This window comes from Engystomops pustulosus, unplaced genomic scaffold (assembly GCF_040894005.1).
Source record: "Engystomops pustulosus unplaced genomic scaffold, aEngPut4.maternal MAT_SCAFFOLD_990, whole genome shotgun sequence".
In the NCBI taxonomy this organism is placed as follows: domain Eukaryota; kingdom Metazoa; phylum Chordata; class Amphibia; order Anura; family Leptodactylidae; genus Engystomops; species Engystomops pustulosus.
This window is the reverse complement of record NW_027285869.1, coordinates 1-13,570: the sequence shown is the minus strand read 5'-3', so window position 1 is coordinate 13,570 and position 13,570 is coordinate 1. Positions and strand designations below refer to the sequence as shown.

At 48.3% G+C, this 13,570-nt stretch overlaps 2 protein-coding genes and 1 long non-coding RNA gene across 3 annotated transcripts; all 3 read right to left on the bottom strand.

The window, feature by feature from the left end:
- Positions 1-1,090: 1,090 nt before the first annotated feature.
- Positions 1,091-11,447, bottom strand: LOC140112691 (von Willebrand factor-like; the record flags this gene model as incomplete). The annotated part of the gene is made up of 3 exons (XM_072132594.1): positions 11,320-11,447; positions 1,214-1,466; positions 1,091-1,137 (listed from the first exon to the last, which is right to left on the bottom strand). Coding segments are annotated over exons 1-3 (337 nt in total), but the record flags the coding sequence as incomplete, so codon positions are not given.
- A 131-nt stretch (positions 11,448-11,578) lies between these two features.
- Positions 11,579-12,249, bottom strand: LOC140112692 (uncharacterized). The gene is made up of 3 exons (XR_011852702.1): positions 12,183-12,249; positions 11,996-12,087; positions 11,579-11,746 (listed from the first exon to the last, which is right to left on the bottom strand). It is a non-coding gene; the product is annotated as an uncharacterized lncRNA (long non-coding RNA).
- Positions 12,250-13,413, bottom strand: LOC140112693 (SCO-spondin-like; the record flags this gene model as incomplete). The annotated part of the gene is made up of 5 exons (XM_072132595.1): positions 12,250-12,307; positions 12,403-12,520; positions 12,638-12,760; positions 12,852-13,031; positions 13,249-13,413. Coding segments are annotated over 5 exons (644 nt in total), but the record flags the coding sequence as incomplete, so codon positions are not given.
- Between the last annotated feature and the right edge of the window lie 157 nt (positions 13,414-13,570).

Sequence of the window (13,570 nt, the reverse complement as noted above, 5' to 3'; positions counted from 1 at the left end):
TAAATGTGTCTACACATCTACTCAACCAGACCACCATATGAGGAGTATAACATGTGTCTACACATCTACTCAACCAGACCACCATATGAGGAGTATAACATGTGTCTACACATCTACTCAACCAGACCACCATATGAGGAGTATAAATGTGTCTACACATCTACTCAACCAGATCACCATATGAGGAGTATAACATGTGTCTACACATCTACTCAACCAGACCACCATATGAGGAGCATAACATGTGTCTACACATCTACTCAACCAGACCACCATATGAGGAGTATAAATGTGTCTACACATCTACTCAACCAGACCACCATATGAGGAGTATAACATGTGTCTACATATCTACTCAACCAGACCACCATATGATGAGTATAACATGTGTCTACACATCTACTCAACCAGACCACCATATGAGGAGTATAAATGTGTCCACACATCTACTCAACCAGACCACCATATGAGGAGTATAACATGTGTCTACAAATCTACTCAACCAGACCACCATATGAGGAGTATAAATGTGTCTACACATCTACTCAACCAGATCACCATATGAGGAGTATAACATGTGTCTACACATCTACTCAACCAGACCACCATATGAGGAGCATAACATGTGTCTACACATCTACTCAACCAGACCACCATATGAGGAGTATAACATGTGTCTACACATCTACTCATGGTTCCTCACACTGTAGCTTTTTGGAAAGTGGGGAAGTTTACAAAAAGTGTATGCAAAACCTTTTGTTCAAATGGAGCAGAAAAAGTTCTGTGCCAAAATTAATAAATCCCCCATGGTAGCAACTAATTTTAAAATTGTGGGAAGGAAAGGGTGCACGTTTTGCACAGTCCAGGGCCGTGAACCAGTTTTTGGCCTGTTAAAAAAACGCATGCATAAGATAATTGGTAAAACCTGTCAAAAACGCATTTATCAACGGACTGCTTAAAAGTGCTGCTAATTGGGTTTTAAAGGGACGGATACATCAGTGTTTCAGGGTAATGGGCGCTATTGCCCTTGTTGGATTCTAGACAGTGAATATGGCCGTCCGTGGTCTTCTCAGGTGAAGAGGGTGGTTACCTGGACAAGGCTCGGAGCTGCAGACCATCTCTCCAGAGGAACATGTGCTGGAGGAAGACACAAGAACATAAGTGTCCAGGGAACATCATACACCACATTGTGACACTACACGGGGGCACTGACCAGTTATTACAGGCATCCAGTGTCCGGACCTCCCCTGGTGACAGCACCTCACCCCGGTGGTAGCAGACGCACTCGCTGCGGGGGACACAGCTACTATTCTGTAGGAAGAGCCCCTCCGGGCAGTAGCAGCCCTCGTAGCAGCTGGCGGCGCACTCCACATGTGCCGCCTGGTCCAGGCACAGTCGCGGGCAGGCCCCTCCCCCTCTGCGGCACTCCGCCGCCGTCTGGTAGACCATAGAGCCCGGACAAGAGTCTGAGAGGCAAAAACAATGGGAAGAGCACAAAATGGAAAGAAATCTCAGAAGTGGGAAATAAAAAAGTTCTAGGCTTCAGTCCCTGAAAATTCATCTAGATTTATGTTTCACAGCTGAGACTTAGAGAAACCAGAAGGAACTACAATACAGAGGCTCACATTTATCAAAAACAGTGCAGTGTGTACTATGTACTATGTGTACTATGTGCAGGGGGTATGTACTATGTGCAGTGTGTACTATGTGCAGGGGGTATGTACTATGTGCAGTGTGTACTATGTGCAGGGGGTATGTACTATGTGTACTATGTTCAGTGTGTACTATGTGCAGTGTGTACTATGTGCAGGGGGTATGTACTATGTGCAGTGTGTACTATGTGCAGTGTGTACTATGTGCAGGGGGGTACTATGTGCAGGGGGGTACTATGTGCAGTGTCCTGTGCACTATGTGCAGGGTCCTGTGTACTATGTGCAGGGTCCTGTGTACTATGTGCAGTATCCTGTGTACTATGTGCAGTGTGTACTATGTACTATGTGCAGGGCCTGTGTACTATGTGCAGTGTCCTGTGTACCATGTGCAGTGTGTACTATGTACTATGTGCAGGGACCTGTGTACTATGTGCAGGGTGTGTACTATGTGCAGGGTCCTGTGTACTATGTGCAGTGTGTACTATGTACTATGTGCAGGGCCTGTGTACTATGTGCAGTGTCCTGTGTACCATGTGCAGTGTGTACTATGTACTATGTGCAGGGACCTGTGTACTATGTGCAGGGACCTGTGTACTATATGCAGGGACCTGTGTGCTATGTGCAGTGTCCTGTGTACTATGTGCGGTGTGTACTATGTGCAGTGTGTACTATGTACTATGTGCAGTGTGTACTATGTACTATGTGCAGTGTGTACTATGTGCAGTGTCCTGTGTACTATGTGCAATGTGTACTATGTACTATGTGCAGTGTCCTGTGTACTATGTGCAGGGTCCTGTGTACTATGTGCAGGGTCCTGTGTACTATGTGCAGGGTCCTGTGTACTATGTGCAGTGTCCTGTGTACTATGTGCAGTGTGTACTATGTGCAGGGGGTGTGTACTATGTACAGTGTCCTGTGTACTATGTGCAGGGTGTGTACTATGTGCAGTGTCCTGTGTACTAGGTGCAGGGGGTGTGTACTATGTGCAGTGTCCTGTGTACTAGGTGCAGGGACCTGTGTACTATGTGCAGGGACCTGTGTACTATATGCAGGGACCTGTGTGCTATGTGCAGGGACCTGTGTGCTATGTGCAGTGTGTACTATGTGCAGTGTGTACTATGTACTATGTGCAGTGTGTACTATGTGCAGTGTCCTGTGTACTATGTGCAATGTGTACTATGTACTATGTGCAGTGTCCTGTGTACTATGTGCAGGGTCCTGTGTACTATGTGCAGTGTCCTGTATACTATGTGCAGTGTGTACTATGTGCAGGGGGTGTGTACTATGTACAGTGTCCTGTGTACTATGTGCAGGGTGTGTACTATGTGCAGTGTCCTGTGTACTAGGTGCAGGGGGTGTGTACTATGTGCAAGGGGGTGTACTATGTACTATGTGCAGTGTCCTGTGTACCATGTGCAGTGTCCTGTGTACTATGTGCAGTGTCCTGTGTACTATGTGCAGTGTCCTGTGTACTATGTGCAGGTTGTGTACCATGTGCAGTGTCCTGTGTACTATGTGCAGTGTCCTATGTACTATGTGCAGTGTGTACTATGTGCAGTGTCCTGTGTGCTATGTGCAGTGTCCTGTGTGCTATGTGCAGTGTCCTGTGTGCTATGTGCAGTGTCCTGTGTGCTATGTGCAGTGTCCTGTGTGCTATGTGCAGTGTCCTGTGTGCTATGTGCAGTGTGTACTATGTGCAGTGTCCTATGTACTATGTGCAGGTTGTGTACCATGTGCAGTGTCCTGTGTACTATGTGCAGTGTCCTATGTACTATGTGCAGTGTGTACTATGTGCAGTGTCCTGTGTGCTATGTGCAGTGTCCTGTGTGCTATGTGCAGTGTCCTGTGTACTATTTGCAGTGTCCTGTGTACTATGTGCAGTGTCCTGTGTACTATGTGCAGGGTGTGTACTATGTGCAGTGTCCTGTGTACTATGTGCAGTGTGTACTATGTGCAGTGTCCTGTGTACTATGTGCAGTGTCCTGTGTACTATGTGCAGTGTCCTGTGTACTATGTGCAGTGTGTGTACTATGTGCAGTGTCCTGTGTACCATGTGCAGTGTCCTGTGTACCATGTGCAGTGTCCTGTGTACCATGTGCAGTGTCCTATGTACTATGTGCAGTGTCCTGTGTACTATGTGCAGTGTCCTGTGTACTATGTGCAGTGTCCTGTGTACTATGTGCAGTGTCCTGTGTACTATGTGCAGTGTGTACTATGTGCAGGGTGTGTACTATGTGCAGTGTGTGTACTATGTGCAGTGTGTGTACTATGTGCAGTGTGTGTACTATGTGCAGTGTGTGTACTATGTGCAGTGTGTGTACTATGTGCAGTGTGTGTACTATGTGCAGTGTGTACTATGTGCAGTGTGTACTATGTGCAGTGTGTACTATGTGCAGGGTGTGTACTATGTGCAGTGTGTGTACTATGTGCAGTGTGTGTACTATGTGCAGTGTGTGTACTATGTGCAGTGTGTCCTGTGTACCATGTGCAGGGTCCTGTGTATTATGTGCAGTGTCCTGTGTACCATGTGCAGTGTCCTGTGTACTATGTGCAGTGTCCTGTGTACTATGTGCAGTGTCCTATGTACTATGTGCAGTGTCCTGTGTACAATGTGCAGTGTCCTGTGTACAATGTGCAGTGTCCTGTGTACTATGTGCAGTGTCCTATGTACTATGTGCAGTGTCCTGTGCACTATGTGCAGGGTCCTGTGTACTATGTGCAGGGTCCTGTGTACTATGTGCAGGGTCCTGTGTACTATGTTCAGTGTGTACTATGTTCAGTGTGTGTACTATGTGCAGTGTGTGTACTATGTGCAGTGTGTGTACTATGTGCAGTGTGTGTACTATGTGCAGTGTGTCCTGTGTACTATGTGCAGTGTGTCCTGTGTACTATGTGCAGTGTGTCCTGTGTACTATGTGCAGTGTGTCCTGTGTACTATGTGCAGTGTGTCCTGTGTACTATGTGCAGTGTGTCCTGTGTACTATGTGCAGTGTGTCCTGTGTACTATGTGCAGTGTGTCCTGTGTACTATGTGCAGTGTCCTATGTACGGTGTGTACTATGTGCAGGGGTCCTGTGCAGTATGTGCAGTGTCCTGTGTACTAAGTGAAGGGTCCTGTGTACTATGTGCAGTGTGTACTATGTGCAGTGTCCTGTGTACTATGTGCAGTGTGTACTATGTGCAGTGTCCTATGTACTATGTGCAGTGACAGGAGGACCTACACCAGAGACTATAGAGAAGACAGGAGGACCTACACCAGAGACTATAGAGAAGACAGGAAGACCTACACCAGAGAGACTATAGAGAAGACAGGAGGACCTACACCAGAGACACTATAGAGAAGACAGGAGGACCTACACCAGAGACACTATAGAGAAGACAGGAGGACCTACAAAAGAGACACTATAGAGAAGACAGGAGGACCTACACCAGAGACTATAGAGAAGACAGGAGGACCTACACCAGAGACTATAGAGAAGACAGGAGGACCTACACCAGAGAGACTATAGAGAAGACAGGAGGACCTACACCAGAGACTATAGAGAAGACAGGAGGACCTACACCAGAGAGACTATAGAGAAGACAGGAGGACCTACACCAGAGACTATAGAGAAGACAGGAAGACCTACACCAGAGAGACTATAGAGAAGACAGGAGGACCTACACCAGAGACACTATAGAGAAGACAGGAGGACCTACACCAGAGACACTATAGAGAAGACAGGAGGACCTACAAAAGAGACACTATAGAGAAGACAGGAGGACCTACACCAGAGACTATAGAGAAGACAGGAGGACCTACACCAGAGACTATAGAGAAGACAGGAGGACCTACACCAGAGAGACTATAGAGAAGACAGGAGGACCTACACCAGAGACTATAGAGAAGACAGGAGGACCTACACCAGAGAGACTATAGAGAAGACAGGAGGACCTACACCAGAGACTATAGAGAAGACAGGAGGACCTACACCAGAGACTATAGAGAAGACAGGAGCACCTACACCAGAGACTATAGAGAAGACAGGAGCACCTACACCAGAGACTATAGAGAAGACAGGAGGACCTACACCAGAGACTATAGAGAAGACAGGAGGACCTACACCAGAGACTATAGAGAAGACAGGAGGACCTACACCAGAGACTATAGAGAAGACAGGAGGACCTACACCAGAGACTATAGAGAAGACAGAAGGACCAACACCAGACACTATAGAGAAGACAGGAGGACCTACACCAGAGACTATAGAGAAGACAGGAGGACCTACACCAGAGACTATAGAGAAGACAGGAGGACCTACACCAGAGACTATAGAGAAGACAGGAGGACCAACACCAGAGACTATAGAGAAGACAGGAGGACCTACACTAGAGACTATAGAGAGGACAGGAGGACCTACACCAGAGAGAATATAGAGAGTTGATAGTAGGACCTACACTACATATGCTATAGAGAGGACAGGAGGACCTACACCAGAGACTATAGAGAAGACAGGAGGACCAACACCAGAGACTTTAGAGAAGACAGGAGGACCTACACCAGAGACTATAGAGAAGACAGGAGGACCTACACCAGAGACTATAGAGAAGACAGGAGGACCTACACCAGAGACTATAGAGAAGACAGGAGGACCTACACCAGAGACTATAGAGAAGACAGGAGGACCTACACCAGAGACTATAGAGAAGACAGGAGGACCTATACCAGAGACTATAGAGAAGACAGGAGGACCTACACCAGAGACTATATAGAAGACAGGAGGACGTGCACCAGAGCCTATAGAAAATACAGGAGGACCTACACCAGAGACTATAGAGAAGACAGGAGGACCTACACCAGAGACTATAGAGAAGACAGGAGGACATACACCAGAGACTATAGAGAAGGTAGGAGGACCAACACCAGAGACTATAGAGAAGACAGGAGGACCTACACCAGAGAGACTAAAGAGAAGACAGGAGGACATACACCAGAGAGACTATAGAGAAGACAGGAGGACATACACCAGAGAGACTAAAGAGAAGACAGGAGGACCTACACCAGAGACTATAGAGAAGACAGGAGGACCTACACCAGAGACTATAGAGAAGACAGGAGGACCTACACCAGAGACTATAGAGAAGACAGGAGGACCTACACCAGAGAGACTATAGAGAAGACAGGAGGACCTACACCAGAGACTATAGAGAAGACAGGAGGACCTACACCAGAGACTATAGAGAAGACAGGAGGACCTACACCAGAGACTATAGAGAAGACAGGAGGACCTACACCAGAGAGACTATAGAGAAGACAGGAGGACCTACACCAGAGACTATAGAGAAGACAGGAGGACCTACACCAGAGACTATAGAGAAGACAGGAGCACCTGCACAAGAGAGACTATAGAGAAGACAGGAGGACCAACAACAGAGACTATAGAGGAGACTGGAGGACCTACACCAGAGACTATAGAGAAGACAGGAGGACCAACACAAGAGACTATAGAGAAGACAGGAGGACCTACACCAGAGACTATAGAGAAGACAGGAGGACCTACACCAGAGACTATAGAGAAGACAGGAGGACCTACACCAGAAACTATAGAGAAGACAGGAGGATCTACACCAGAGACTATAGAGAAGACAGGAGGACCTACACCAGAGACTATAGAGAAGACAGGAGGACCTACACCAGAGACTATAGAGAAGACAGGAGGACCTACACCAGAGACTATAGAGAAGACAGGAGGACCTACACCAGAGACTATAGAGAAGACAGGAGGACCTACACCAGAGAGACTATAGAGAAGACAGGAGGACCTACACCAGAGAGACTATAGAGAAGACAGGAGGACCTACACCAGAGAGACTATAGAGAAGACAGGAGGACCTACACCAGAGAGACTATAGAGAAGACAGGAGGACCTACACCAGAGACTATAGAGAAGACACGAGGACCTACACCAGAGACTATAGAGAAGACAGGAGGACCTACACCAGAGACTATAGAGAAGACAGGAGGACCTACACCAGAGACTATAGAGAAGGTAGGAGGACCTACACCAGAGACTATAGAGAAGGTAGGAGGACCTACACCAGAGAGACTATAGAGAAGACAGGAGGACCTACACCAGAGACTATAGAGAAGACAGGAGGACCTACACCAGAGACTATAGAGAAGACAGGAGCACCTACACCAGAGACTATAGAGAAGACAGGAGCACCTACACCAGAGACTATAGAGAAGACAGAAGGACCAACACCAGACACTATAGAGAAGACAGGAGGACCTACACCAGAGACTATAGAGAAGACAGGAGGACCAACACCAGAGACTATAGAGAAGACAGGAGCACCTACACCAGAGACTATAGAGAAGACAGGAGGACCTACACCATAGACTATAGAGAAGACAGGAGGACCTACACCAGAGACTATAGAGAAGACAGGAGCACCTGCACAAGAGAGACTATAGAGAAGACAGGAGCACCTGCACAAGAGAGACTATAGAGAAGACAGGAGGACCTACACCAGAGACACTATAGAGAAGACAGAAGGACCTACACCAGAGACTATAGAGAAGACAGGAGGACCAACACCAGAGACTATAGAGAAGACAGGAGCACCTACACCAGAGACTATAGAGAAGACAGGAGGACCAACACCAGAGACTATAGAGAAGACAGGAGGACCTACACCAGAGACTATAGAGAAGACAGGAGGACCTACACCAGAGACTATAGAGAAGGTAGGAGGACCTACTCCAGAGACTATAGAGAAGACAGGAGGACCTACACCAGAGACTATAGAGAAGACAGGAGGACCTACACCAGAGAGAATATAGAGTTGATAGTAGGACCTACACCAGAGACTATAGAGAAGACAGGAGGACCTACACCAGAGACTACAGAGAAGACAGGAGGACCTACACCAGAGACTATAGAGAAGAAAGAAGAACCTACATTAGAGAGACTATAGAGAAGACAGGAGGACCAACACCAGAGACTATAGAGAAGACAGGAGGACCAACACCAGAGACTATAGAGAAGACAGGAGCACCTGCACATGAGAGACTATAGAGAAGACAGGAGCACCTGCACAAGAGAGACTATAGAGAAGACAGGAGGACCTACACCAGAGACACTATAGAGAAGACAGAAGGACCTACACCAGAGACTATAGAGAAGACAGGAGGACCAACACCAGAGACTATAGAGAAGACAGGAGGACCTACACCAGAGACTATAGAGAAGACAGGAGGACCTACACCAGAGACTATAGAGAAGGTAGGAGGACCTACTCCAGAGACTATAGAGAAGACAGGAGGACCTACACCAGAGACTATAGAGAAGACAGGAGGACTACACCAGAGAGAATATAGAGTTGATAGTAGGACCTACACCAGAGACTATAGAGAAGACAGGAGGGACCTACACCAGAGACTACAGAGAAGACAGGAGGACCTACACCAGAGACTATAGAGAAGACAGGAGGACCTACACCAGAGACTATAGAGAAGACAGGAGGACCTACACCAGAGACTATAGAGAAGGTAGGAGGACCTACACAGAGACTATAGAGAAGACAGGAGGACCTACACCAGAGACTATAGAGAAGGTAGGAGGACCTACACCAGAGAGAATATAGAGTTGATAGTAGGACCTACACTACATATGCTATAGAGAGGACAGGAGGACCTACACCAGAGGAATATAGAGTTGATAGTAGGACCTACACCAGAGACTATAGAGAAGACAGGAGGACCTACACCAGAGACTACAGAGAAGACAGGAGGACCTACACCAGAGACTATAGAGAAGACAGGAGGACCTACACCAGAGACTATAGAGAAGACAGGAGGACCTACACCAGAGACTATAGAGAAGGTAGGAGGACCTACACCAGAGACTATGAGAAGGTAGGAGGACCTACACCAGAGACTATAGAGAAGACAGGAGGACCTACACCAGAGACTATAGAGAAGGTAGGAGGACCTACACCAGAGAGAATATAGAGTTGATAGTAGGACCTACACTACATATGCTATAGAGAGGACAGGAGGACCTACACCAGAGAGAATATAGAGTTGATAGTAGGACCTACACCAGAGACTATAGAGAAGACAGAGGACCTACACCAGAGACTACAGAGAAGACAGGAGGACCTACACCAGAGACTATAGAGAAGAAAGAAGAACCTACATTAGAGAGACTATAGAGAAGACAGGAGGACCAACACCAGAGACTATAGAGAAGACAGGAGGACCAACACCAGAGACTATAGAGAAGACAGGGAGGACCTACACCAGAGAGAATATAGAGTTGATAGTAGGACCTACACCAGAGACTATAGAGAAGACAGGAGGACCTACACCAGAGACTACAGAGAAGACAGGAGGACCTACACCAGAGACTATAGAGAAGGTAGGAGGACCTAACCAGAGACTATAGAGAAGGTAGGAGGACCTACACCAGAGACTATAGAGAAGACAGGAGGACCTACACCAGAGACTATAGAGAAGACAGGAGGACCTACACCAGAGAGAATATAGAGTTGATAGTAGGACCTACACCAGAGACTATAGAGAAGACAGGAGGACCTACACCAGAGACTACAGAGAAGACAGGAGGACCTACACCAGAGAGAATATAGAGTTGATAGTAGGACCTACACCAGAGAATATAGAGTTGATAGTAGGACCTACACCAGAGACTATAGAGAAGACAGGAGGACCTACACCAGAGACTACAGAGAAGACAGGAGGACCTACACCAGAGACTATAGAGAAGACAGGAGGACCTACACCAGAGACTATAGAGAAGACAGGAGGACCTACACCAGAGACTATAGAGAAGGTAGGAGGACCTACACCAGAGAGAATATAGAGTTTATAGTAGGACCTACACTACATATGCTATAGAGAGGACAGGAGGACCTACACCAGAGACTATAGAGAAGACAGGAGGACCTACACAGAGACTATAGAGAAGACAGGAGGACCTACACCAGAGACTATAGAGAAGACAGGAGGGACCTACACCAGAGACTATAGAGAAGGTAGGAGGACCTACACCAGAGACTATAGAGAAGACAGGGAGGACCTACACCAGAGACTATAGAGAAGACAGGAGCACCTGCACAAGAGAGGCTATAGAGAAGACAGGAGGACCTACACCAGAGAGAATATAGAGTTGGTAGTAGGACCTACACCAGAGACTATAGAGAAGACAGGAGGACCTACACCAGAGAGAATATAGAGTTGGTAGTAGGACCTACTCTACATATGCTATAGAGAAGCCAGCAGAGCCTCTCTAGATAGAAGGGTCCAGGCAAGATATGAGGGGACACTGCACCATCCGGGGCCATGTCTATACACTACTTTATCACCAGTGCAGGCAGCTTTGGGCTTGGGCCTTCAAGGTAACCTGTGCACGTGTCTCCATTTTATGGATGATTATATCTGCCATCTTGGATGTAACCGGAGCCGTGAGCTTGGATCATTGCTCCTGCCGATTCACCATCTGTGGGCTGGGTGTCTGGCCCGCGGGTTTAACCCCCTTTTTAGCAGCCAACACAGCCCCCTGTTTCCTCCCGACTGCTATGACAGCAAATTAGGACTGTGCTAACTGCAGCTCTCCCTTTTTAAGACCCCCCCTCAACATAGGAAGCAGGGGGGAGCTACTTACCTCTGCAGGGCTGGGTGTTACATTCCCTCGTCTGCATGTGGGGCCCCTTGCACTCAGGGCCCCCGTGAAGGGGAACAGGCTTAGAACATGAGCGGTTCCTTGTTTGGACTCCAGAATCACAGGTGGCTGTACATTCCGTCCAGGAGCTCCCAGGGTGACCAGCCCCCGACCACTGTGAGATAAGAAGAGGGTCATCATGTGGGTATATACTGAGTGCAATGTAGGTGACCTGCCCTATACCACATATACTGACCAGGGCAGGGGGGGGTGTCACATGTCTCCTCCTGCATGGACTCTCCCACACAGAGCGACTCTGAGTGGTTACAGTGCCGGAACCTTCTCCGTAGTCCTGTACTTTCCACATCATAGAAGCAGGTCCTGGAGCACGAGGTCCAGGCGGTCCACTCACTCCACATCAAGTCTGTATCTGGTGGGGAAGGAGATCAGCAGAATGTGAAATGAGACAGGGTGGGGCCCATCCAGTGACCCCGCCCCGCTCAACTCATCCACACACAGACTAAGTCATTAGTGACATAGCCAAATGCCCCTGGTAGCCCTGTCCCCTCTTTCTGGGGCTCCTGTCAGTGTAATATGTAGATATGGGAAGAGCCGAGGCACCAGGTAGAGCTCGGCCTCCGGTGGATCCTTTATAATACCATTGTGCAGGATTTCTCACCATTGTAGCAGGGCGTGTAGCACTCTCGTACTTCCCGGATGTCTCCTTCGCAGGGGGCACCGCCATTGGTGCTGGGTGGGTTGGATGGAGACCTGGAGGAATGAGACAAGTGTGTCACATGCTGCTCCCACTATGACATTGGAAACAAGACCCCCATGATACAAAATGTAAGGCGCCCGCTGTGTACCTGAATCTTTCCTGTACTCCGCTCCCACATGTCTGGTCACACGGGGTCCACTGAGACCAAGCAGACACCCGCAGTCCACGCCACAAGCTGAGCTGTCACATGTCATCTTCCCATCACGACACTCACTAGCGAAAGAGACAGACATTAGAGACTATATCACATGAGTTATCGACAAGAGGAAGGGTTAACTAGTTTAATATCTGCCCTCGTGGGTCCTCACCACACACTGCAGTCATCATGGCTGGACGTCTGCTCTGGGGTCTCCACACTACAGCGGCACTGACTGATGTTCACACAGCGACCGTCCTGGAGGTACAAGCCCCGGGGACAGCGACAACCTGTGCAATAACATGGGGCATCATGTCCAGAAGAATGGGAGGACTGGAGTCATTAAGGATTGCAAAGCTACCCTTGCCAGACATCAGCCCAGGCCTGTAATAGTGGTGGCCACCTACCTTCCATGCAGTCACTGGTACACAGGATCTCTGCGTTAAGGCCACGGCAGATCAGGGGACACGGCTCCATCTGGTAGGATTTACAGTCTCCAGAGCGAACATAAATCATCTCAGGTCCACAATCTGTCAACATAAAGCAGGAAGAGGTCACTAGATGACCACATGGTCACATCACAGGTCGGGCCAGCCCACTATTCCCTGAACGTCTCCGTACCTTCCGATTCTCCACAGGGTTGCAGATTACATGACTTGGTCTGCACAGATTCTCCAGTACATGGGAGACCTCCATTTTTAGGTGGGGGGTCTTCACACTGCCTTCTTCTAGACTTGGTTCCTCCTTGGCATATGGCGTCACACGGAGACCACTCTCCCCAGTGGGACCAGGCTCCGTTCACTAGGGAGAACAAACATTCCACGACGGTTGTCAAAACTACTACTTTTAGGACAAAAACACCAGCATGGGGTCACAAGCTACACATGGCTCCTGAGCCACTACAAGGGTAGCTGCAGGCCAAAGGGCAGATAGATATCACTAATGGTGAAGCCCCTATGATTTAGGCCCCCCTTGTGCTTACACCTCTATCTCATCTGTGAATTTTTATTCTTTTTACCTGGACAAGCCTTTACAAAGCAGCTTTTACTGTCAAATTGGGCTCCAGCACAATGTCCTCCAGGCAGACGTTCCCTGATCACATCTCTGCGCCGGAACATTCCCCCGAGTCCACAGGAACGGCTGCAGTCACTCCACGATGTCCACGGGGACAGGATACAATCCACTGTAGAAACAGCAGAAGAGACTACAAGTCATTTCCACTGAGATCCCAGGAAAGGGACAATCTGAGATCCAAGTGCCCTAGAAGAAAACTGATGGACGGCCCAAATTCTTGCACAGGCCTAGATTTCCTTAGGGGAGATGTTAGAGGCCATCAGTCT